The sequence below is a fragment of the Arvicanthis niloticus genome, chromosome 3 (genome assembly GCF_011762505.2).
Source record: "Arvicanthis niloticus isolate mArvNil1 chromosome 3, mArvNil1.pat.X, whole genome shotgun sequence".
NCBI classification, from domain to species: Eukaryota; Metazoa; Chordata; class Mammalia; order Rodentia; family Muridae; genus Arvicanthis; species Arvicanthis niloticus.
This window is the reverse complement of record NC_047660.1, coordinates 68,484,598-68,510,557: the sequence shown is the minus strand read 5'-3', so window position 1 is coordinate 68,510,557 and position 25,960 is coordinate 68,484,598. Positions and strand designations below refer to the sequence as shown.

Genomic DNA, 25,960 nt, shown 5'->3' with positions numbered 1-25,960 from the left:
CTATTTCCATGCTCCAGCAATGTGATCATCATGTTAAGTAAAAAGTAAAAAAAGGAAACTTTTTATTTCCCAAGTAGAAAAAGAAAACTACCTAGAGAGGTCATCTGACCCAGAAGTACATTACTAAGATTTTTAATACTGGATTACAAAGAGAACTCGTTGGCTCTCAGATGTCAGAGACATTTCTGCCTAATTATAAAGGAAGCCAGAATTTACTTTGTTACTATATAATGGCTGAATAATAGTGTCAAAAAGGCTTAAGATTCCTCTGTGTTAGCTGAGGGATACAAAGTAACAGTCCTTGACTTTAAGGAGGTCTTCACAATTCTGAATAATAATAATAATAATAATAATAATAATAATAATAATAATAAGTTATAAACCATTTTATTTAGTGTGCCTATAAGAGACAGGGTGAAAGGGAGAGGGAGTGGGAAAAGAGAGGGAGGGGGAGGAGGAGGGGAGAGGGGATTCCTGTCACAGCTCGTGTGTAGAGGTCACAGGACAATTCATGAGAGTTGTTTCTTTCCTTCCACTATATGTGTCCCTAGGATCAGGATCTAGCCATCAGGCTTGGTGGCAATCTCCTTTACCCTATGAACCATTTCCCTGTCCCAAAATTCTGATTTATTTATTTATTTATTTATTTTTTTGAAAATAACTTTTGGAGTGACAGTATCCAATCAGCCTTTTGATGTGACTAAATTTATTGTTAAATAATGATATAGAAAAACCTTAGACTAGTTGCCCTTCTTTTTTTACACTGGGGTCATTTTTTTTTTGTTTTTTGTTTTGTTTTGTTTTGTTTTTTTGATACAGCTCTATGGTTAATGTCTTAGTTAGGGTTTCTATTCCTGCACAAAACATCATGACCAAGAAGCAAGTTGGGGAGGAAAGGGTTTATTCAGCTTACACTTCTACATTGCTGTTCATCACCAAAAGAAGTCAGGACAGGAACTCACACAGGGTAGGAACCTGGAGGCAGGAGTGGATGCAGAAGCCATGGAGAGATGCTGCTTACTGGCTTGCTTCTCCTGACTTGCTCAGCTTCCTTTCTTATAGAACCCAGGACGACCAGTCCAGAGATGGCACCACCCATAATGGGCTGGGCCCTCCCACCCTTGGTCACTAATTGAGAAAATGCCTTATAGCTGGATCTCATGGAGGCATTTCCTCAAGGGAGGCTCTTTTTCTCTGTGATAACTCCAGCTTGTGTCAGGTTGATACACAAAACCAGCCAATACAACCGACCCCTTGTCAACTTGACACACAAACTCAACCCTTACTTTTTCATCCCCAAGATCTAAGTAACTTTAAAGGTCCCACAGTCTTTACAAAGTCTTACATATTAAAATTTCAGTCCCTTTATTATAATATCCAATCTCCTTTGAATTTCAAAGTCTTTTTACAATTCAAAATCTCTTAACTGTGGGCTCCACTAAAATACTTTCCTTCTTCAAGAGGGAAAAGTATCAGGGCACAGTCACAATCAAAAGCAAAATCAAACTCTAACCGTCCGATGTCTGGGACCCACTCAGAATCTTCTGGGCTCCTCCAAGGGCTTGGGTCACTTCTCCAGCTCTCCCCTCTGTAGCACACACCTTGTCTTCTAGGCTCCAGCTGCCTGTACTCCACTGCTGCTGCTGTTCTTGGTGATCATCTCACTGTACTGGCATCTCCAAAACACTGCTATCTTCTGCTGCAACTGTACTGCACTTTCATAAATAGCCTCTCATAGGCTCTTTTCATGGTGCTAAGCCTCAACTTTTAGCATGACCCCTTCAGTCCTGGGCCTTCAATTGCAACTGAGGCTGCAGCTTCGCCAATGGCTTCTCACAGTGCCAAACATCAGCTGCTATCCCTTCTTGTTTCAAAACTAGTACCACCTGGGTGACTCTTACACCTTACCAAGTCTGACTGCCAACATGAGGTACAACCTTGGCTGCCTCTGGAACACAGCTTCTCTGTGATCTCAGGAATCACTTCCCAGATGATTTCACCTTAGTGATACTGGTCTCTTTTTAATCACTGCTAATTTCTTAGGTCCAGCTAACCAGCATCAGTTGACCCAGTAATGCAAACATTTTGCTTTAGTAATTCTGGTATCTTGTTAATCACAGCTGAATCTTCAGCCCCAGTTAACCAAAACCACAGAATCTTTACAATCAAAATAGCAACAGCCCTGATAAGAGTCTTTAATCTTCCCTCTGAAATTTCACAAGCCTGGCCTCCATCATTTGTACTGTTTGCGACATTATCTTCCAAGCTCCTACAGAACATTCTAAAAAACTCTTAATACCCAATGGCTCTTCTAGCCCATAGTTCCAAAGTTCTTCCACAGTCCCCCCCAAAACATGGTCATATTATCACAGGAATACCCTACTATGCTGGTCTTAGGGTTTTACTGCTGTGAACAGACACCATGACCAAGGCAACTATTATAAAAACAATATTTAATTGGGGCTGGTTTAGAGGGTCAGAGGTTCATTATCACCAAAGCCGGAATATGGCACCATCCAGGCAAGCATGGTGCAGGAGTTGAGGTGCTTTCGTCTGAAGGCTGCTAGCAGAATACCCCAGGCAGCTAGGCTGAGGGTCTTAAAGCCCACACCCACAGTGCTATGCTTACTCCAAGTAAGGCCACACCTACTCAAACAGGGCCACACCTTCTAAAGTGTCACTCCCTTGGCCGAGCATATATAAACTATCAGAGCTAAGAAACATTATTCTAAATGAAAGTTTCCGGGCAGTGGTGGCGCACGCCTTTAATCCCAGCACTTGGGAGGCAGAGGCAGAGGCAGAGGCAGGCGGATTTCTGAGTTTGAGGCCAGCCTGGTCTACAGAGTGAGTTCCAGGACAGCCAGGGCTATACAGAGAAACCCTGTCTCACCCCCCACAGCCCAAAAAAAGTTTCTCATAAACTTCTTTGAGGATTGTGTGAGGCCATTTGGGCATCCTTCCTTTATGTTTTGAATAGATGATGTTTCTTTGGCCACACTTCCATGTAATGCTTAGAAACTATGTATTTTGAAACACATATATGTGTGTGTGTGTATATATATATATATGTATATATATATATGTATACATATATATATTATATCTACTTAACATTGTAAAAGTTTGTTTATTCACATAGGTGTTTTGCTTGCGTGTATGTATCTATGTGCACTGTGCACATTCCTGGTACCTGTGCAGGTAAGAAGGCATCAGATTCCATGGAATGAGTCAGAGATGGCTGGGAGCTATCATATGGAACCAAACTGGGTCCTCTGTAATAGTGACAAGTACTCTTAACCACAGAGCCATCTCTATAGCCCCTATATGCATTTTTTTGTGTGATAGACTCTCACTGTATAGCCCAGGATGGCCTCAAACTCATGATTCTCTCCCCTCAGGCTTTTGGATGCTGGGATTATATAGGTGGTTACCAGTATATCTGGCCTAAATGTATATCTTTAAATGATGTATTCATATGTTTGAAAATATGATTGTACTGTATTTTTTTCCAGATAGAATCTTACCATGTAGCCCATGCTTAATTTGAACTCACTGTGTAGCAAACGCTGGCTTTGAACTTGCAACCTTTCTACCTCAGCATCCCCAATGCTAAGATTACATGTATATGTCACCAGGCCTGGGTTTACACATTAATTTTGTTTTGTGGGTTTTTTTGAAGAGGAAAAATAGGATTATGCCATACTTATGCATCTTATTTCCCTTTCCCATAAGGCATTGGGACAGTTATGCTTTTGTGTTTGAGACAGGGTCTCATTATGTAGTCCTGCCTAGTCTGGAACTCCATATATAGATTCAGTTGGTCTTGAACTTGTGGCAATTCTCCTGCTTCTGCTTTCCAAGTGCTGAGAGTACAGGTGTGGTTCACTAGCTGGGCTTTACGATGTGCTTCCATGTAAACACCTGTAGAAACTCAACATTTCCAAAATGGTCTTAGGATTCTACTGCTGCAACAGAACACCGTGACCAAACAGCAAGCTGGGGAGGAAAGGGTTCATTTGGCTTATGTTTTCATATCACTGCTCATCATCAAAGGAAGTCAGGACAGGAACTCAAACAGGGCAGGAATCTGGATGCAGGAGCTGATGCAGAGGGGTGCTGCTTACTGGCTTGTTCCCCATGGCTCGCTCAGCATGCTTTCTTTAAGATACCAGGACCACCAGCCCAGGAATGGCATCACCCACAATGGGTTGGTCCCTCCCACATCAATCACTAAGAACAACCTTACAGCCTGATTTTATGGAGGTATTTTCTCAATGGAGGTTCCCTCCTTTCACACAACTCTAGCTTATGTCAAGTTAAGAGTAGGCAGCACACATAACAAATGGTTATTTTATAGTGAGTAATTGTGGGAGCAATTTTCAGAGGAGTCATAGGAGCTATGAGGGTAGCAATAGCAATACCTTCTTCAATTTTTAAAAACAATAGCGTACTTTAACAGTAGGAGGCTTTATTTAATTTAGGGCAGTGAGATGATAGCTAAATTGCCATGCCAGGAGAAGAGCTCAATTGAGTTTGCATCCTCAGAACATACAGAAATGCTGGTGGGTATGATGGCTCCTATAATTCCAACTTGAGAAGGTGGAAGAGAGGGCTCTCTGGAGCAAGCTGCTTTGCAAAACTAGCGCTAGTGGTGAGCTTTAGGTTCAGCCGAGAGATCTCCCCTCAAAGAGTAAGCAAGGGAGGAAAATTTCTAACATCTGTGTCAAGCATCCTCATGCCTAAACACACCAGTACACATGTGCCCCCCCACAGACACACATACACCAACACACACATGCACACACATCCCACAGAAAAAAAAGAACAAAATAGCTTATTTATTTAGTCATTCTCAAATCTGTAGCTACTTAGTTGGATTTTTTCCATATTACTGAAGAGACTGAAATATATGTGTATTCATTTTTGTTTGTACAGGAATGTACTTTTGTAAGACATGAATTCATAAAAGTCATAATGTATAGAGGACAGTTTGCACAATACCTGGTAGATAATTATAAATTTTATTATCTTTAGAGGCCAAGTCTTTCTGCTTGAGCTGGTAGCATCCTTTAATATTCTTAGTGAAAAGGATTGTCACCCTTGTGTCTAAAACCGTGCCACAGTGCAGGTTAATCTCACTTGAAAATTGTTTTTATTTTTACTTAGTATTTATTTTTAGAAACGGTTTTGCTAAGCAGCCCAGGCTTACTTCGAATTCCTGAGCCGTTTGCTCAGGAACTCCGTTCCCAGACATGTGCTGATTACTGCAGTTCACTTTTTAAAATTTAGATTATGGCACAAAGTTGCAAATACCCTGTCATAGAAGCCTATCTCTGAAAACATTAATCTTGGACATACCTGACTAGCTCTATAAACCAGTTTAAATAACTAGAAAAGCTATTTAACACAATCTAAAATACGTGTTATGGGTGTTTGCCTGTATGTAGGCATATCTGTGCACATTCCTGATGCCCTTGGAGGCCAGAAAAAACTGTAGCATTCTTTCGACCGGGGATTCCAGACAGTTGTGAACTGCCATTTGGGTGCTGGGAATCTAACCCTAGCAGCAAGTGTTCCTTATTGCCAACTCATCTTTTCAGCTCCTACAACAACTTAATAAGTAACTTGATTAGTATGCGTGTGAGTTATTCAACTCAGATCAGATATGCAGAAAACTCCCAGCTGTGAATTAGAGCAGAGGTAAACCACATGCTCAAAGGCACGCTGACGTTTCTACACCTGATTAGCAATGGGAGGCTCCTGAGAACTCTTTCCAGGTGCTTCCCAACCTAACACAATCACAATCACAAATCAGGAGTGTGCGTCTTAGCCGCCATCATCTCTGTCGCTTTCCTCTGGTGTTGCCTGTAGTTGTCCAGCACCTGTTTGCCACATTTATGCCTTCCATTTTCAGGGTGGAGGAATGGGGCAGAGGGACTCTGGAAGACTACTAGCCAGTCTTTTGTCCCAACGCGGTAAAGGTTCTTTCCTATTGCAAAATGCTACCTTCACAGCTCAAGGCTTTAAATTCCCTCTATTTCGCGGTCCAGTCCGGGATTTGCTGCCTTTGTTGCGGCTGCTCCCAGCCCCACGCTCCAGGTCAGGGTAAAAGTTGTAACAGTGCAGCTGCAAAAGGCACTAGAGGTTGGAGGTCAACAGCCAGCAGCTCTAAGAGCACCTAGCCCTGCCCACCCGGGGAGGCTGCCCGGCGACTTCCGCTGGAACCTCAGGAACCTCAAGGCTAGGGCCCCACCCCCGGCACGCGGCCTCCCGGAAGCCCTCCGGAGATACCTCGGGCCCCGCCCCTGCACAGGTCACCTCCCTCCACGCCCCCTTTTCTGGCCCGGCAGCCGGCAGGCAGGGAAGTGTCGTAAAGCTTGGCCCAGGAAACTTTACCCGGGGTAAGAGGCGAGGCGCTTTACGGCGGCGGCGGCCGGGTGAGAGGCTCGGCGGCGGCAGCGGCGGCGGTGGCGGAGCGGCCGCGGCGGAGAAAGCGGCAGCGGCGGTGGCTGAGGGAAAGGAGCTGCGGCAACGGCGGCGGGGAGCGGCGCGGGGTGAGCCGCGAGGAGGGGCGGGTGGGAGGCGGTGACACGGCCGGCGGCGGGGCTCGGGAGGCCAGGGACGGTGGCCGGCACGGCGGCGCGGCGGCGTGGGGGCGGCGCGGCGTTGGGGACACTCGGTGAGGGACGGTTTCTGCCTTTGTTCCCCCCGCCTCGGCCGCCCCCGGCCCGCTAGTCCGCGCTGCCTGGCGCCAGTCGGCCGCCTCTCATGGCCTCCTCTCTCGGCTGTGTCGCTTCTAGGATGGCGGAGGTACCGCCTGGGCCTAGCAGCCTCCTCCCACCACCAGCGCCTGCGGCCCCAGCGGCGGCGGAGCTCCGCTGCCCGTTCCCGGCGGGGGCCGCACTCGCTTGCTGCAGCGAGGACGAGGAGGACGACGAGGAGCACGAAGGCGGCTGCGGGAGCCCAGCGGGCGGCGAGGCGGCGACCTCGGCCAAGGCGCGTTCTTGCCTTCGCTGTCCGCAGCTGCCTCAGGAGCAGCAGCAGCAGCTCAACGGATTGATCGGCCCAGAACTGCGACACCTCCGGGCCGCGGCGACCCTCAAGAGTAAGGTTCTGAGTGCAGCGGAGGCGGCCGCCCCCGACGGGGCCCCCAAAGTGACTGCCACAAAAGGAGCCGAGGGACACCCGGGGGAGAGACCGCCCCACTCGGTCCCCAACAATGCAAGAACTGCACTCCCCGGCCGGCCAGAGGCGGCGGCGGCGGGGGCGGCGAGCGACCCCGCTGCGGCCCGAAACGGACTGGTGGAGGGCAACGAGCAGGAGGAGGAGGAGGACGAGCAGGTGCGGCTGCTGTCTTCGTCTCTGACCACCAGCTGCAGTTTAAGGAGCTCCCTGGGCAGGGAGGCCGAGCCCGGGGAGGATCGGACGATACGATACGTCCGATATGAATCTGAGCTCCAAATGCCTGATATCATGAGACTGATCACCAAAGATCTGTCTGAACCCTACTCCATTTATACGTATAGATATTTTATCCACAACTGGCCACAGCTGTGTTTCTTGGTAAGTGGATGGAATGAAAACAGGGTGAGCCCAGCAGAGAGATCCAGGCCACTGGGGCAGGGAGTGTGAGGGCCCAGTGTGTGGCCGTGGATGTATCCTTCATTTTCATAGTACCTTACAGATGTGAGGCGCGATGGTGCGCACTTTCCCAGGTATTCCGTGGAACTGTGTGGAAGGTAAGAGCTCGTGATCTGGGTTAACTTGTGACTGTTGGAACAGCAGCAATCCTGTGCAAAGCATGTTTCACATGGGGGTTGTCTTATATCCTGTTTACATTAGCTTCTAATCATGTTTAACCTTCCTCATCCTTAGAGCACTTTGCCGTGATTGAATTGGAACATGGTTCTGTTCTGATACAGGCCTTAGTGATAACTCAGTTTCAGCCATAGTAGGGGAAGAATATATGCAGTAAATATGTTTTGGTGAAGATGGCTGTCAGCAAACTTGCTGTTGCCATGCTGAAGAATGAAATCGCAGGCCATGTTCATTGATTATGGACATTGTTTCCTTGGGTAGGACCATTAACAGTTGTAGTCAGCCTGCTTTCAGGTGTGCTGTTGCAGGCGTCACTAACACTTCAGTGGCCCAGTGGCCCCTGAAACTTGAACAGAAGGCCCTTTTGTGGGATGCAGGAAACTTAAGTGTGAAACTACTCAAAAATAGTCCAAAAACTGGTACCATTGGCTTTTGTGGATATAGCTTACTGAATTTTTTTTTAACCTATACATTAGCTGAATATATTTGTCGGATAAGATGAATAATTTAAGTGTACATTTCTAGCATCAGTAATCTCGAAACAGTAATATACACTCAGTTTCCGTCTGCATGAAACCTTTAATTAGATAGACTTAAGGTGTAAGCTGTGTGTGGTGAGCACAGGACGTGTTTTCATTGATGTTTACTTAAAGGTGCATATTTAAGAGAGTAAAGCTCCCACTTTTATTTATTGTTGTAACCCTGACATAGTTGCACTCAATATTCCTTGCAGTATGTTTTGACGCGACTTCTAAAGTCTTATGGTTGCTTCCACAGCTTGGTGGTAATCCAGAAATACTAATGGATATTGTAGATATTGGTAGTTTGCTAGCTTCCATGTAAATTATACTTAAATTTTATTTCAGAACATTTGTTTAAACTTTAGGTACTATTTTGTATTTCAGTACCCCACCCCGGATTCTTAACATTGTATTAAAGTAGTTCTGCTAGACACGGTGGTGCATGCTTTTAATCCTAACACTTGGGAGGCAGAGGCAGGAGGAACTCTGAGTTCAAGGGCAGCCTGGTCTACAGAGTGAGTTCTAGGACAGCTGGGCCGTGTAGAGAGAACCTATTTCAAAAAAAACAAAAAAGTTTCTAAGGCATGTTAGTGTCAGAGAATATGGGGCAGTATTTACAACCTGCAAATGTCATCAAATGCCATTCCTCACAATTGATGATTGATTTAATCGTAAGGTAAGCCACAGAAGTGTATAATGGAGTCACATTTTAAACTGAAATGGAGCTGGGGATGTGGCTGAGTGGGAGTGGGCTTGAATTATGTTTTATCTAGACTTCAGTTTTCTGGCATTTTAGACTATGGTAAATGTCAATCTTTTATGTAGACCCCTCTTAATTGATCAGTTAATTTGTACTTTAGCCTTTACTAGCCAAAGTTTACCATTAAGTAACAATCTAGAAGTTGAAATGTGTACAAATAACTTTTTCTAAGGTATCGCATATGAAAGTATGGAGTATGAATTTGGAGATAAACATAAAATGATATACAACAGAGGTATCTTACAGCTAGGTCTTTGGTATTGGTATGCTTTTCAAATTGAATGTCCTATAAGAACTAATTTTTAAAAATTAAATCTTTTTTTTTTTTCAAATCATATCTGAAAGGACAGCCCTAAAGATAATGTAGACCTACCTTCTATTTTTTTTTTTTTTTAATGGAAATAAAAACCATGCTGATGTATAATGCTTAAATCTCTAGCTTAGCAGCAGAGAGGTAAAGGTAGAATCCAGGTCTCCTGTCCTCTCATGACAATAAGGTGAAGGACTATGACATACCCTTGACCTATTTTATGAAAGACATTGTAGCATGGAGTTGTCTTCAGCAAGGGGCAGTTGTCCTTATGCACATCAGTCTTGGGATTAAACTTGCAGTGTGCCCCCAGGTTCCAGGGATGAGGTAGACCTAATGGAATATTTGAGGTTGAACCATAAAAATTGCCTATACTTGGTTGACTCATAAAAATAAGTTTCTTAAACTTCTCAATATTTGTAACACTTTAGAAAATAGAAGCCAGTACAAATATGAGTCCCTGTCAGTTACCACAAGTTGTACCCCTTTATATAGTATTTTCAGTGGCAGTGTTTTTAGAGGTTCTTAAATAGATGACTAGCAACATAATGCAGTATTTCCGTTTATTCTAAGTGTAACTTTCTGGCATCCTTCAGAGTTAGACTTCTGGAGTTTGGGAAAGTATATTTTGCAGATATACATTTTTCATAGTTCTATAGACTTGACAGACTTTTAGCCCTGTGAAGTTTTAACCAGAGACTTGCCACTTCCCATACTTCAGAAAACACATTTAATAATATGCTTCAAAATATGTGAAACAGTTTTTCTTTGGAAAAAATTAAGTAATTTAGTGATTTTTGTAAATTGTGATTGTTGATACACAATTTATTAGGAAGCAAGCCACATGAGGTTTTAGAATGAACTAACAATAATATTATATTTGATTTTTACTTAAATGATAAGAGGACAAATACTTGAAATTCTGGAGCAGTTTGAAAGTATTGTCTAGCTGTATTTAGTGTTTTTTTCTTTTTGAGTGGCTTTATTAACTATAGAATGTAGCTGTCCTGTGGTCTTCTATAAGATTTACATGTATTTCCATTTCACATGAACCTAACTTTCTAGGTCAGGGCAAATATTTTCTGATTGTTACATGTATGTGATTTTGATCTGTGATAATTTTATGTATATGTGTACACATGTCCATATATATGTGTGTACACACACACACACACACACACACACACACACACACACACACTTGACAATTCAAATCAGAAAATGCTACTAGTGGGGCTGGAGGCACAAGCATATTATGTTATTGGTTCTGGGTTCAGTCCTTGGCACTAAAAAGTATGTAAAAGTTGTTTTTTTTTAGATAATTTTTGTCTCTGTTTCAGGTCTTAATACAAAAACAAATCAAATTGATGTGAATTAAATTGATATGTTATGAATGAGAAAACAAAATGGAAATAATTGTAAGGTTTTTTTGATCTAGAATAATTATGGAATATGCGATACAGTGGGATGAACTATTAATGGTTACTGAGTTTAATATTCCTTCAAAGGGGTTTTCTTTCAACCTAGTTCAGGTTTATGTGAAATGGAATAAAGTTATTTTGCCTACAAAAATTTTTCTGCAGTTTATTTAAAAAGGAATTTCTGGAAGTTTATTGAATAATAGACCACAAAATGTTACATCAAATTCAAGTTAAAATAGATACTAGATTAAGTGTATGCTAGATCTAGTTGCTTACTAATTTTTTGACCAATTCCTAGTGGTGTTCAAATAGGTGTTTCTGAAAAATGAATTTACAAATAAGTATTGCTTGCTGAGATAATGTCCTATTTATATCTCTCAGGATACACTATTAGAACTTTTTAGCAGTTTTGAAATATTTGAAAAACATTTGCATTGACAACACTGGAATATCAAAATGAGTTATCAGCATTATTTAACACTTAACCTTTAGTACTATGATAACTGATAGTTTTATTCAAATATAAATAAGTCATTATTCTATTACATTAATGTAAAGATTGGAATTTGATATAGATGTGTCTGAGACAGGGCCTTGCTGTGTAGCAGCAAGAACAAGCTGCCTTGAACTTAGGATCCTCTGACTCAGATCCTTCCACCTTAGCTTCCTGAGTGCAACCTATTGAGTTTCTGGAAGCTTTATGATAATGATTCATACTGTCGAATATCCTGAAAGTGAGATCGTCATGTATTTATAGTGCTAAAGTACTTTTTGAGTGTGATCTAAGTAATACCTTCTAAACAGTGCTTTTTCTGAAAAAAATTTAGGTACATTTTTCTTGATCAAAGTTAACTGCCAGGTGTAATTTTCAGTTATGTTTTATATTTATCTTTTACTAAATCATTATTATAAAAACTTGTAATACTCTGCTGACTGGTAACTTGTACAGTATTTTATTGTGTTCTAATAAGTAGACTTTGCTTTAAAATAACTTTTCATTTACTCCCTCTTCCCAAAATGTAAACAGACCTTTATTTGCAAATGATTTTAATTATGAGTACTTGACATGTAGTCAGTAAATGTACTTGAGTATTTACATTGTAGAAATCTTGACTCCCCTGGCCTGAAGGTTTTAATCAGCATTTAAAAAATTTATGTTTAGAAGAAAGTTTTGAGTTTTAGAAACAATAATATTTGAAAAGTTTTGAGATTCAAATTCTGAAGCTTTGAGATTGTTGTCTTGCTCCGAAGTTCTCCTGATTTCTCAGAAATGCTGACCCAGAGTCTGTTGCTGTTTTCCCTTGGTAATTTTGCAGTGTCTGATGGCAATGTGTTCTTCATAACTGTTTGTTTATTTTCAAGGCCATGGTAGGGGAGGAATGTGTAGGTGCCATCGTTTGCAAGTTGGATATGCACAAAAAGATGTTCCGCAGAGGTTATATAGCCATGTTAGCCGTGGATTCCAAATACAGGAGAAATGGCATTGGTAAGGAAAATGTTATTTCACAAAGGGTGAATAAATTATTTTCATTTTTTGTGTTTTGAAACAAAAGATTTAAATGTGATTGGAGGAATAAACTTCAATAAACTTTATTGTGTGTCTGTAACACAGAGTTACATAGGCGTCTGAGAACAGCTTTGGGAGCCCTCCTCTCCCATGGGTTCTGGGGCTTGAACTCAGATTATCAGTCATTAGAGGCAGATGCTCGGATTACTTGGCCATCTCACTGTCCTTAAGACTGTTTTTCTTTCAACATATTTTCTAAACATTTTAAAAAAGGTTTTATAAATTATTATTTTTTGAGAGATTATCTTTTTAAAAATAGCATGCGGTGAGTTATCTTCAGGGTTTTTAAAAAAATCACATTCAGCATTCTTTGTATTATACTTAGAACTGGAGGAAATAGTCCTGTTTTTAATAGACTTATGAGGGTATTTTATACCAACTACTAGTCTCGAGGACTTTAACCAAGCTAAAATTATGGAGTAATTATCATTACCTAATACTAATCATTAGACTTGTGGTAATTTGAGGGCCCAAAAGAAGGTAATTATTTCTTTCTATTCCGAGATTAATTTTCTTAGCCTTTTTTAAAAGTTGAATTCCTTAGTTTTTAAAATGTGTGTGTGTGTCTGTGTGTCTGTGTCTGTCTGTATGTATCTGATAAAGTGCAGGAGTGGAGGTCAGAGAACAGCTTTTGGGAGTCTGTTCTATCATGTGGGTCCCAAGGACCTGGGTTTGATCCTCTGGTGAGCAATCTCTGGGTCAACATACGGATGTTTTTGAACCATCATTAGAATCTTATGGATGGTTTAAAAGCAGATGGTTAGACTCCTTCTTAAGACTCTCTTCACTTAGTAGGGCTGAAGCTTTCCCTGTTGACTGTTTTGAAGCCTAGTTACAACAACTACTATCCTAGTGCCTAGTTCCCCCTGGCTCTTTTTTTTTTCATAATGGAAAATCAGATGGAGAAGTGCTTGTTGGGATATGTAAAAATCTGGGATGTATTTTCAGCTAAATCAGTATTGATGCCTGCCACTAGTACTCTTAGCAGTTTTGTTACATGTGGCTTTAAAACAATATGGATGTTACCGTTAATACTCAGTCAGGATCATGTCATGAGAAATCTCTATAAATATGTTACGGTTTTATTTATTTATTTGATATTGGGTTATAGTGCCCATCATTAACTGCTGGGCTCAAACAGATAGATATTCCTTCCAAGTGCCACTTGCTGAGTTTATTTAAGAGGTAATGGACTTTATTTTTGGACTGCTTTCTACTAAAATTTGTAATAAACTTGGTTTGTTTTAGAGACAAGTTTGAAATTTTGGTGCTTTTGAAAAGAGCTAAGGACTCATGAGAAACAGTACTCTTTATTGGCACGTTTCAGTGAGAGAACCATTATTTTAAGGTTACATCCTTGGCTTGCCTTGTTATGAGATATGTATACATTTACATGCCTGGTTTGAAAATGAAGAGATTTTTTTTTTTTTTTTAATGTTTTTTTTTTTTTTTTTTTTTTTAAGACAGGGTCTCAGTATGTAGCCTTGGCTGGCCAAGAACTCCAAGTAGACTAAGTTGGCCTTGAACTCACAGAGGTCTATCTACCTAGCTTCCCAAATGCTGGGATTAAAGTGTGTTCCAGCACACCTGGCATACTTGTTTTTCTTAGAGTTGGCAGTTATTATTGGTTTTTAATATATCAGATTATGTGACTGAATTATGACAAACTTTCCTAGACATTTACAGACATACCACCTGCATCAGTGAGAGTGCCTGGCTTTGTTTTGCCAGGCTCACTAAATTTACTGCAGCTGATTTATCTTGGCCTCCTGTGGGCTAAGCAGTTCTTGTTAGGTTGTCTTGTGCCTTGTGTCCGGAGATTTGGATAACATTTGGCAAAGTCAGCTTAGATCATTCAGTAGCTTCTTGCTAGCTCATGAAATTCTGGGTTACTTTATGTAGTTATATCCTTTTTCTTTTTACTTCTTACCTTTCCTAATATCTTGTAACAATAAAACAAAAAAACTCTAGCTCGGGCCCACTAATTACACTGAGAAAAAGGAATCTTATCAGAAGGTAGGTCTTCCCAGGGCAGCCTGATTGCTATGTAGAGGTTCCCTGGGCTTCTCCCAGCTGACACATAGTTTATTTTTAACTTAGAAATGATAATTGTATGTATCTACAGTTAATTTAAGACCTAATATTTGACATTTCTATGTAATTATGATAATCATAATTTAGATTTTTTAAAGACATTAATTATATTTTTCCTTTATTAATACTCAGATCTATATTCTAGGTACTAACTTGGTAAAGAAAGCTATATATGCCATGGTCGAAGGAGACTGTGATGAGGTGAGTCTTTAAACTATTTAATCCTGTTGTTCTGGGCAGGATTCTACTGGATAGATTTTTACAGCATCCTATAGTAATAGTGTTGTAAGTCTCACTGCAGATCTACTACACAGATTCAGCATGTGGGAAAATGTTATTTTGTTTAGAAACAATAATTGTGCTCTAGAATAACTTTTAATGGACTTGAATTTCTTCAGAATACAGGGGTGAAATCTGATTGTTTAATTTTTGTTTTTAAAAAAACAGGGGAAAACACTCAACCTGTATAGAAGACATTTCACTCTAGGAAGTGTCTCTAAGTATTAAATAATGAACAACAGATTTGTGTATTAATATATGAGGCCTTTGCCTTCTATAATTTCTTTATTCCTATAGCACTATGCTTAGTAAGTATTGGGGATAACTAGGGATGAGAACATTGTGCAATGTAGGTGGGACAGTTTTAGACCAGAAAATGGATGGATGCCTTTCTTATAGCAGTGACAACTCAGTAAGTTATTACTGTGCTAATCTATGAGCAACACATGACAGGGATCTTTTGAAAAAAGTAACTTTTTTGGTCTTTTGAGACAGAGTCTCACTATGTATCCCTGGCTGGCCTGGAACTATGTTGACCAGGCTAGTACCTGTCTCGATTTTCCAAGTGTTGGGATTAGAGGCACATACCATTGCTCATATCTTTTCTATTAGAGGGCAGATGTGCCTTAGGAAAGTTGTCAAATACATGAAATTAGGTGATACTGTTTCTTAAGTGTTTTGTTGTATGAGACTCTGTTTTAGGTTAGCCTAGAGATCACTAGGTAGTCCAGGTTGGCCTTACTTGCTATTCTCCTGCCTTACTCTCCAGAGTATCAGGATTATAGAAATGTGCCATTTAGTAAAATGGATTTTTTGGTGTAAAATTTATAGTAATTTAAAATAAGAGCGCCTCTTCCCCCATCCCCCACCGTGTATGTGTGTGTGTTTTAACACAACTCTTCCTACCATCTTGTTCCTCAACTGTGTCCTTTCTACTAATAACTGGTTATCTACATTCACATTTTCTAATATTTTCATGTATACATTTAGGCTTCACAAAAGTTGCTTAGCAGTTTGGAGAAATCTTTGAGTTTTATAGACAGTATTTTGACCTGCTACTGAGAATTTCTTCTTGAAAACAGAGATGCTTAGGGCTAGGAGGACCTACTGTGTTCCTGGGGTTCAGCTTTTCATAAATTATATTACTCATTGCCTATGAGGCAAGATGTGTACTTATTGATTAAGTGTTGAAATACTACTAGCTTTTCTTCAAAGCTTCTTAGATAGGATATGGAGACTTTGGAAATGCTGTGTTAGTAAATAGTTAAATCTTAACTTTATGATGTATTTTAGGATTGAATGCTGTTATTTAATTTACTTATTTGTGTGTGGGGGGGGTGGGAGGGAGGGAGGGAGTCAGTGTGTGTATGTTTGTCAGTGTGGGATTGTGTACATGTAGAGGCCAGAGGTTTGTTTTCCTTAATCATTTTGTACCTTAAAATTTGAGATAAAGTTTCACTGAACCTAGATCTTATCAGTTCAGTTGGGCTTGGCAGCAGGCACCTTTACTCACTAAGCCACCTCACTGGGTCCACACCAGAAGTAAGAACTCAGTAGGACTCCTTAATTTCTTATGCATCTTCTATGACTTAGCAGTTGTATGATTGTAGTCAAATCATTTAACTTTTCCTGCTTTGTCACTTTGTGTGAAGTTATGTTAATCCTACTTTTAACTTGTCAAGAACAATAGTTACTTGTTCATTCATCAGCTACCTAGTCAAGGTCTGCAGGGAGTCAGATAACAGTGGGCACAGCCTACTCTCCATGAGCTTTCCAGCCTACAATGTTAAAACGTGCTGTCTAAACTGCCAGTTTGGCTTAGCCTCCTAATTATTTACTCCTATTGTATTAATTGTATTATATTTAGTATACATAGAATTGGTAGAACATCATGGTAATTGCATAATCAAACTCATTAAGCTATTTTTTTCTTTAAAAAAAGTGTGTGTGTGTGTCTGCTATCCATCTGTCTACCTGCCAGCCAACTGTGTGCAGGTGCTCAAGAAGGCCAGAAGAGCTTGCCCCTAGAACTGGAGTTACAGATAGTTATGATCTATCTGATATAGGTGCCGGGAACTGATCTGAGGTCCTCTGTGAGCAGTACATGTTCTTAACCAGTGAATTATTTCTCCAGCCTCTCATTGTCTTTTTATGTCATGCTTCTATGTAAAGTAAAAGAGAAGCTTTCTAGTAAATTTCCAGTATAAACCTAGATTTAAAAAAATATGTTTATGAGTTGAAGTGATAAAATGTTGAAAAATAGTTGTTTTTTCTTAGCATATTCTACTATATTAAGGAATACATGATTTCTTAGGAAGCATTGAGTGTACTAAGAAAATCTTTATATTTTAATTACAGTGGCCACTTGTGTAATTTTTCTTTTAATTGGGCCTAATTAATCTATTATATCAAGCCAGAATTCAAATATTTTTTTTGAAGATTTTTATTTTATATATATGTATGTGGGTATGTCATGTATGTCTGAGGAAGCCAAAGAGTGACTCCAGTCCTTTAAAGAACAGAAAAGGCTCTTAGCTGCTGAGGCATCTCTCCAGCCATTCAATACTTACCCACACTTAGCTTATACCTGTGTAGCTGTAGTTAACCCCTATATACCTTTAGAGCAGTGGTTCTCAACCTCTGGGTTATGACCCTTTTGAGGGTTAAATGACCCTTTCACAGGGATCACATATCAGATATCCTTCATATCAGATGTTTATATAATAATTTTGTAGCAGCAAAATTACAATTATGATGTAATAATGAAAATAATTTTATGGTTGGGGGGTCACCACAGCATGTGAAACTGTATTTAAGGGTTATAACATTAGGAAGATTGAGAATCCCTGGTTGACAATATTTTAGATTCCTAATTATTAGTGAAAGTGGACTTCGATTCCCTTGCCTAAGTTGATTAGAACTTTTGCACTGGTTTATCTTTCCTGGAAAACAGTGGGGAGAACTGAAGCTTGGTCACTATGAAGTTCTAGCTTATACTGAGTTCCAGTTTGTCCTTGTTTACTTGATTTCTCTTTTAAAGATTTACTTAGGATACACACACACACACACACACACACACACACACTGTTTACTGGTTTTCTTGAGTTTTATTCATCTATAAAGATAGACCAGTGGTTCTCAACCTTCCTGATGTTGCAGTCCTTTAATACAGTTCTTCACCATGTGTTGATCCCCAATCATAAAATGATTTTTATTGCTACTTCATAACTGTAAGTTTGCTACTATTATGAATCATTATTAAATAGTTTTGGAGATAGTTTGTCAAAGGGGTTGTGACCCACAGGTTATAGATAACCATGTCTTTTCTTGAGGTTGCTGTCTAAATGAGTATAGCTATCTTTCAAATTTTTTTCACTTTTTATTACTGTGAATTAAGTTAGTAATTTTACATTGTGACAAATTAGTTTTTCTCAAATTAAATTGTCTTTATTTAACAGTTTAGTTGTAATTAGATATTGACCTAATAAGAGTTCTAAGAATTTCTCAAGAGAATTATTCAGAGGTAAAAACTTGTTCTAGTATATCATTCATTTTTAAAACTTGAATTTTTGTTTGTTAATGGCAGGTTTCCGCTCTGTAGTTTTGGCTACCTCAGTGGTTATAGAGATCTCTTGTCTCTGCGAGGGTGAAAAGTGTGTGCAACCATACTTAGCCTATAGGTTGTTTTGTTTGTTTCTTTTAAAAACAGAAACTGATTTAATTTTTTAAGTAAATCAATTGGTTTTTGCAACGACTTGTATTTAAGTCTTCCTAAATACATACCCACTTTATACTGAAATAAGTACTTGATTTTGGAATTTTAAAAGTTTGGGTTTAGCCTGTGATTTACTTTTATTACTTAGTTGCATAGGCTATTGCCTTTGGGTGATGCTTTCTCTTCAAGTACTCTGATCATCTAAAAAGCATATTAATAACTTTAATTGCATATGCAGTATATGTTAGATAATGACACTAAGGACTCATTTAACAAATAGGAGAGCTTTCTGTTTGTTAGGCAGTGTGTTAGGTGCAGAGGAAGCAGCTGAAAGGTATATAACGATGCCTATCTTTCTTCAGCTCACTGGCTAGAAGTGACATAGGTAAGAAGCATAGGGGTGTGCCATAGGAGCAACATACAGTGTTGTGGAACCGTGTAAAAGAATGGCATTCCATTGACTCTATTAGCAGCCAGGCCAGAATCCAGGAGGAAAGAAATACCATTTGTTCTTCAAGACAGAAAACAGTTTATATGAAAAGCCTAACATAGAAGATGTATCCAAAACTTGTGTATGGGCCATGTATTTTAGAATAGCTATGAGTTTGGTCTAACACATTTGTAGATGATGTCATTTTTGCATTGTTAAAAACTTGGACACCTATAGAAGGTGAAATAGATCATGGTTCCAGAGACTGACAGTTTAATGTTGAACTTGAAGATGAGAAAGAGAGAAACTGTTGATGTACATGGGAGCCATATCTTGATAGGCATTTTAAATCTCTTCAGATAATTTTTAGTTCATTAAGCATATTTTAAGGCTAGAGTCAATAAGTTATTTTAGTTAGGAAATTAATGAGAGGATCCTTTGTAGAAAATGGGAGACTTCTTGAGCTGGTGGCAGTTTCACTCTCTGTCAGTGGAGAATAAAAATAAGAGAAAATCTAGGAGGGAGAATTGACAGTACTCAGTGCTTGGATGCATATAGGAGAGTGGACAGAAAAGAGTTCAAGACTCCTGGGGTTCAGGTTGAGGAACTGGGTAGTAGGATGGAAAGTCTCTTCACTGAGATGCAGAATTGTGCAGGTCCTTAGTGATTTTGGATATAGCAAATAGAGGTATCTTTTCTCTCTGTCACTTGCATTCTTACTCAAAATAGAATAGGAAGACCTTCATGTGCTTTATGAGTGCCATGCTCTGTTTTTGTTTAGTTGTACTTTGCCATGTTTCCTTCACTCTAAGTGCCCAAAGATTATGACATCCTAACAGGAACTATGGCGAAATGTGACATAGATGAGACTCAATAGAAAAGGCATATAGAGAAGCATATAAGGAAGGGAGGGAGGGATGGAGGGTATTTGTGTTTAGGTAGAGGGAAGTAGAAATAAGAAGGGTACTAGTTTTTAAAACTATCAGCTCTATGTTGTCAGGGCCATGAGTTTAGTGATAACTCCAAAACACTCAGATGGAACTTTATATTCTGTGATCCTCTGTTAAGTTTTGATTTGAGTAAAATCTAGACCACTGGTTCTCAGTGACATCAGTCTCACTGGTAATTTTTTTATAATGCAAATTCTTGGCCTTTTTGTGTGTAAGTGTTTGTGTGTATGTGATATCTGTGTTCATGTGGCATCCATGCAAGTTGATAGTCAATAGAATGTATCTTCTTCGGTTGTTTCCTACCTTAGTTTTTCCCCAACTCTTTATTTTTCTTAATTATTATTGTGTATGTATTTATATATGCTGTATGAGTGCATATGCTGTCATGGCACACATGTGGAGATCAGATAACCTTGTAGAATCATTTCTATTTTTACACCATCATGTGGGCTCCCCATAGTCAAGTACAGGTTGCCAGGCTTGCTCTGCAAATGCCTTCACCTGCTTAGCCATCACCAGCCCTTATGTTTTTGACACAGTCTCTTTAACCTGTAGCTTGCTGATTTGGCTAGACTGGCCAGTGACCTTTGTGGATCTGCTTTTCTTCTTCAACCTGACACCTGACGTTTACATGGGTGATAAGATCTGAATTAGGTCCTCAAGTTTGTACAGCAAGTAGTTTATCCTTCCTGGCTCTCAGCAATCTTTTTCTAAACATTCTTTGGGAGACTACGTACCCTAATATTTAAATTCCCTTGGTCTAGGTTCAGTAAACTTTCTCTGCATAAGGGTCGCAGCATTAGAAAGGTTGAGAAGCACTGCTCTAGACCAATATGGCAGTTGTTACGAGAATAAACAATGGCAGGTTAGTAATAACAGGAGTTAGAGGTCAGTCTAAATAATTTCAAATATTGGCTGCCTTTCAAAACTTTTGATGTTTATTTTTCTTCTGTTTCTCTTTATATGACACCTTGGTTTTCTCCACAAAAAAAATAGTTCATCTTTGTTTTATTATAAACATGTAATTCAATTCCTAAAAATTAAAGCATCACAAAAACCAGGAGGAAAGTTCTCAATGATTCCACTTGTCTTGACTCAAAAATAATTTATCATTTTGATGATATTATTTTATCATAATTCTTAAACTTTTAAAATGTTTGATCTGGTTATATATTTTCTCAGCTTTTAAGTGTAAAATTATAACTTAAGTTTTTTCTTTTTTGAAGGTTGTTTTGGAAACAGAAATTACAAATAAGTCTGCTTTGAAACTTTATGAAAATCTTGGTTTTGTTCGAGATAAGAGGCTGTTCAGATACTATTTAAATGGAGTTGACGCACTGCGACTTAAACTGTGGCTGCGCTGAGAGACTGACAGCAAGGAACGGCTCCACCCACACGGAATCGACTTTTGCATGCAATGCAATTTGTGCAGAATTGCTTTGCAGGTGGATTTAGTAATTCCCATGCAGCTGTTATCTGTCAGTGTCCATTGAGTGTCGCACAATATTTGTTGCACTTTGGCATGGCGCATTTGTTCTGAATTAAATGAGATTGTTTTAAACTTCAAGAGTTCTGTTGGTACCAGCAGGATGTGCCAGTTAATAGCCAAGATGTGTTCATTTGCAAAGTCTGCTGGCAGTGCTATTTATATAGTGATCATTTTATCACAGAACCAGTAAGAGGGACATGATTTTTGTTCCTTCAAAAAGCCAATGTAGATTGTAAAAGTCTCTTAAGTATACTAACATTTCACACAAAACCTGCCAGTTTTCTGAAGGGGGTGAGGGAAAAGCTTCAATTTAGGTTTTATTTTTTCAATATTAAATTTTCCATTCTTGAATATTGGTACCTCAGTGATTAGTGGATGAAAAGTGTAGGGTGGAATTTGTCTTATGATGAGTAAAGATGACAATTAAATTGCGTCTGCCAGTGCCTGTGTAGATAAGTATTCTTGTCTTCATCTCTAGTTTTTGAATGCATGCTCTTTTCTTTTTCTTTAATACCTTTGCAAGCAAACTTGTTTTTATTTAAATTCTAAATTTGATAATAAATTATTTGAGATTTTTATAATTTGGACAGTTTTTCCAGGTGAGTGACAGTGGCTTGCTTTAGAAGTCCCTTCTTTCCTTACAGTAAGAAGCTGGCTCTACTTGGGAAACTGAGAAATGGCTTAAAGGGATGGAGCTGGGAATTGTGGGGTTTGGATGCACTTTTTGTTTTTGTCTTTTGAGAATGGGGGAATTTTTGAAAAGAATAGAAAATTAATGTAAATTGGTATGATCTTATTTAATCAAAATGATTGATAAGCTGTGAAGAACAGCTTCTATAAAGTAGCTGGGTTTTGTTTTTCTTTCTTTTTTTTTTTTTTTTAAACTTTATTTGAATTCACATTGCTTCCATTTCTGGAAATCCTTCACTTTTGGTTTAGTCTTAGAAATGAATTTCAGGAGCATTGTATCCATTTAAGCTACATTTATTTTCTTCTTACTCATGAGCAGGTTCTTGGGGGACCTTTGCTTTGTTCCTCCGGAAAAAAAGAGAGGGATGAAATTTTTTTTTAAATGAGTTCTTTGGGTTTTCTGAGCAGCCAAGGTGTTTATTAGTTAGAATGAATTTTGGCTAATCAGTGTAATGTTAACAGATTTGAGCTGAGCTAGTGAAGCTGTGATGAGTAACTTATTTAACTAGAATACCTAAGCACTCATAAGGAAAAGATTCATTGTATGAAAAATGTTTTATAGGAATCTGGCATTCATGTTGTTATTTTCATTTGAATATACTTTTCTTCTACTCTAATACTTGGTTTGAAGTTTATTTGATGGCTGTAATTACTGTATTTTTAAAAACCCTACCTCCATTAACAGTTGGTAAAGGCCCCCTTTCAGGAAAGTTTGTTGAGCTTTTTTTTGTTTGTTTGTTTGTTTAAAAGGAAAGCTGCTCTTTGCTCAGTATAGTATTTTGGAAGTGAACATGGTAACAAGTACTTTTAAAATAAAGATGCACAGTTTATATTTGAAAATAAAAACTTCCTGCTGGTGGGATCATTTATAGTTCCTTATTTTTAAGAAAATGTGTCTTTCCATTTTATATTGCTCTTTAAAGTTTAATATTAAAAATGTGATGACCACATAGTACTCAGCTTTTCTGCTGACCGTTTTGAATCTGTTTTGGACAAACTTCATTTGGGTCCCAGCATTTAGAAGAATGCCAGTCATCATAATGCCTCTGTTTTCATTTTCAATGTGAAGGAAAGTACCTAAACGGTATACTTGACATCATCAAATGTTGTTTTGATTTGCTGGTGTGTAGTTATGAGTTGTTGATGAACATACATTTTCCTGACTCAGTCTAATGGATATAGTTGTAAAGTAGATACGTGCTAGACTTACCAATTCAAAAGTTTTGTTCTTGCTAGGTTGTCAGTGAAAGTATCACTACTGCCCTTCAGTTCAGAATCGCTGAATTAACTGATTGTCTGATGATTTGTAAACATGATCTTAACTATGTGACTAGAATATCAGATCATTACAATACTGCTCAATGGATGGATACATGTTGAATATCAGTGTATACTTTGATGTTTTCAATTACTTGATCCTTTTTTAACCTAAAATTTTAACCTCTAGTTTGATAACCTAGTAACAAAATTAAAACTTTGCAAGTTGAATAGATTCAACTTTAATTTGACATTAGGCTTTCATTTTTCTTTTATCAGCTTAAAGTGGTTCCATTTATAATTGACAGTGGGTTCACTTGACTAAAACTGAGCAAAACTGGTGCAACTTTCTTTTAGTGGGGTGCTGCCTCTTTAAGACTGACTGTACATCTATCCACCTACACTGGTTTGGCAGTTGATACTGTTGAACATTTAATACATGCTACCATGAATCTGTATATGTTAGTATTGAAGAAAGCTAATGGGCATGCTACCAGTCTTGATGATAATTTACCTTACATTGGAATGAAACTACTTAATTCGGGAATAATCCAATTCTACAGAACCTAAAACACATTACTGCTTGATGTTAAAGCCAGCAAAATAAGATAAATTAATATTAAAAATTGATTTTAACATTTTCCGCCTCTTCTCCAAATTATCTTCTACACACATAAGACAAATCTACGTAAAGTGGTTTGTCATGTTTTAACTCCTACCATGCCCTATGTTAAGGTATTGGCTGGCATGTACGACTAGATATGTATGTTTATTATGGTGTCTAAAAATTATGAGGTTCACTACTTTCTAGGAGCATTCAGGAAATCAGGTTGGCAGTACACCAGTTACTTTTCAGTACATATCCACATTACTAGGATGAGTGCTATAATGTCTGAGGGCTTTCAGGTTTGTAAAAACATAACCATAAGTTATATTGTCATCACAATGAGTTGAGTATCTATGAACTATCACGTGTATCTCAAAAATACTGGGCTGCTGTTTAATGACTGGGGATATTGCTGCATAATTTTCTCCTATTGACCCCTGACCTTTCGGAGAGAGAGAGATTTGATGGGATTTGAAATGTGCAAGCTGTCTGAATAAGATACAGTCAAATAAAGTATGGCTAAGCTGTGTTTGCATTTTTCTTTAAGATACAGCTGTGTACATTCTATAATTTTGGTTTCAGATAATCAGAAAGAACCTGTTGTATTTCTCACTGCCCTCTATCAAGAGTTATTTGGAAGGAATGATAATAGTTGTTAACTCTCTACTTTGTATTCTGACAAAGTAAATTTGAAAATAAAATTAAAAACTTGATTGCTACATGTACTTGTTAGTCAACTGAGCTAGCATTACTAGGGAGAACATTTTTAAGCATTCATCAACTGAAAGTAGTTTACTCTTTATCCTTGCTTCTAGCAACTTATTCCTGTCAGTTTTCATTTTTACTGTTTGTACAGACCTCCTTGTATAAGTTGTTTTTCCTCCCTGTTGCAGAACACTAAGGCAGAGCAGGATCTAATGGGCTTTTTAACCTATTCTTGGGAGAAACCTAAATTGGCAGTTATGTATGCTTTTATATTTAAAGTCCTGAGCATCAGTGGGAAGATGAGATCATTTATCACCCTTCCTGAATATTTTGTTGTTTATGAGGTGAAACTTAGGATTGAGTTTTGATCTTTGTAGCAGTGTGAAGTGTCTGATTGAGCTCACGTTGTCCTTGGGCCTGAATGCTTCATAAACTTAGTGTAAATGAGGACCAGAAATGGGATACCATTGGTGTCCGGACCTTGATGATTTATTTTATAAACAACTTAAAAAAACCCCCAAACCACCTCAGCACATAGCACAGCCGTACTTTTTTCAGAAAAAGGCCGTACTTTTTTCATGCAGTGTTTACAGCTCTTTGGGCTCTTCAGGATGGGAGCTACTAGTCACTCTTCAGTACTGAGCTCCTGAAGAACCACAAGGACAGAGAACTTTAATTTTACTTACTTGAAATGAGTTATACGTGGCTGTTGGCTCGTGTATGGATAGCAGAGCTTTAGATAATATACATCTGAGGAAAGCTTATTGAAATATGAATAATTTAAAATTGCCTCTGAGCAAAAGCTCTAACTGAACTGTTTGTATGTTAATACTTTCCTTAGTAGTGTTCCTGCTTCATGCCCAGCAGTTCTTGCATCTTAACGGTTGCAAGTGCTTAGAATTGCAGAGACTCAAATGCCACAGACTGTTCTGAGATGGTTAACACTTCTTTAGCTTTGAAACCTGTAGCAATGTTTTATTTTTGATAATTTGAAATAATTTTACTTCTAAATAAAGTAGAACTCATTTTATCAGTGGTCCACCTGGAATATGGAGGTATTTAAACATTTTAAAAAGTAGATGAGGCTGAAAGTAGATGTTCTTAATTCTAACAGGTTAATTTATGTTTTCATGGCATCTTAACTGATCATTTGGTTATCTGTAGTTCAGTAAAAGGCAGCAGTGACGATGGCACCTCCCAGAAGAGTACCTGGTTTGGTTCAATCATTGGTGAGCTCTCAGCCTGTTCTGTTGGCAGCAACTTGGTATTTAATTTTCATGTGACAAAAGTAGATGCACCAACATATATTTGCTACTACCTTAAAAATCTATTCTGGGCGGTGGTGGC

General features: G+C 38.7%; 1 protein-coding gene across 1 annotated transcript; it reads left to right on the top strand.

Moving 5' to 3' along the window:
- The first annotated feature begins 6,412 nt into the window (after nt 1–6,412).
- Nucleotides 6,413–24,454, top strand: Naa30 (N-alpha-acetyltransferase 30, NatC catalytic subunit). The gene is made up of 5 exons (XM_034498323.2): nt 6,413–6,554; nt 6,801–7,563; nt 12,193–12,316; nt 14,637–14,692; nt 21,092–24,454. The coding sequence occupies exons 2-5, from the start codon at nt 6,802–6,804 to the stop codon at nt 21,227–21,229; spliced, it is 1,080 nt and encodes a 359-aa protein (XP_034354214.1). The 5' UTR covers nt 6,413–6,554; nt 6,801; the 3' UTR covers nt 21,230–24,454.
- The last annotated feature ends 1,506 nt before the right edge of the window (nt 24,455–25,960 follow it).

Coding starts and splice junctions, on each gene's coding strand:
- Naa30 (XM_034498323.2), top strand. CDS start 6,802: ATGGCGGAGGTACCGCCTGGGCCTAGCAGCCTCCTCCCACCACCAGCG. Junction 12,317..14,636: donor ATACAGGAGAAATGGCATTG/GTAAGGAAAATG, acceptor TCTATATTCTAG/GTACTAACTTGGTAAAGAAA. Junction 14,693..21,091: donor TCGAAGGAGACTGTGATGAG/GTGAGTCTTTAA, acceptor TCTTTTTTGAAG/GTTGTTTTGGAAACAGAAAT.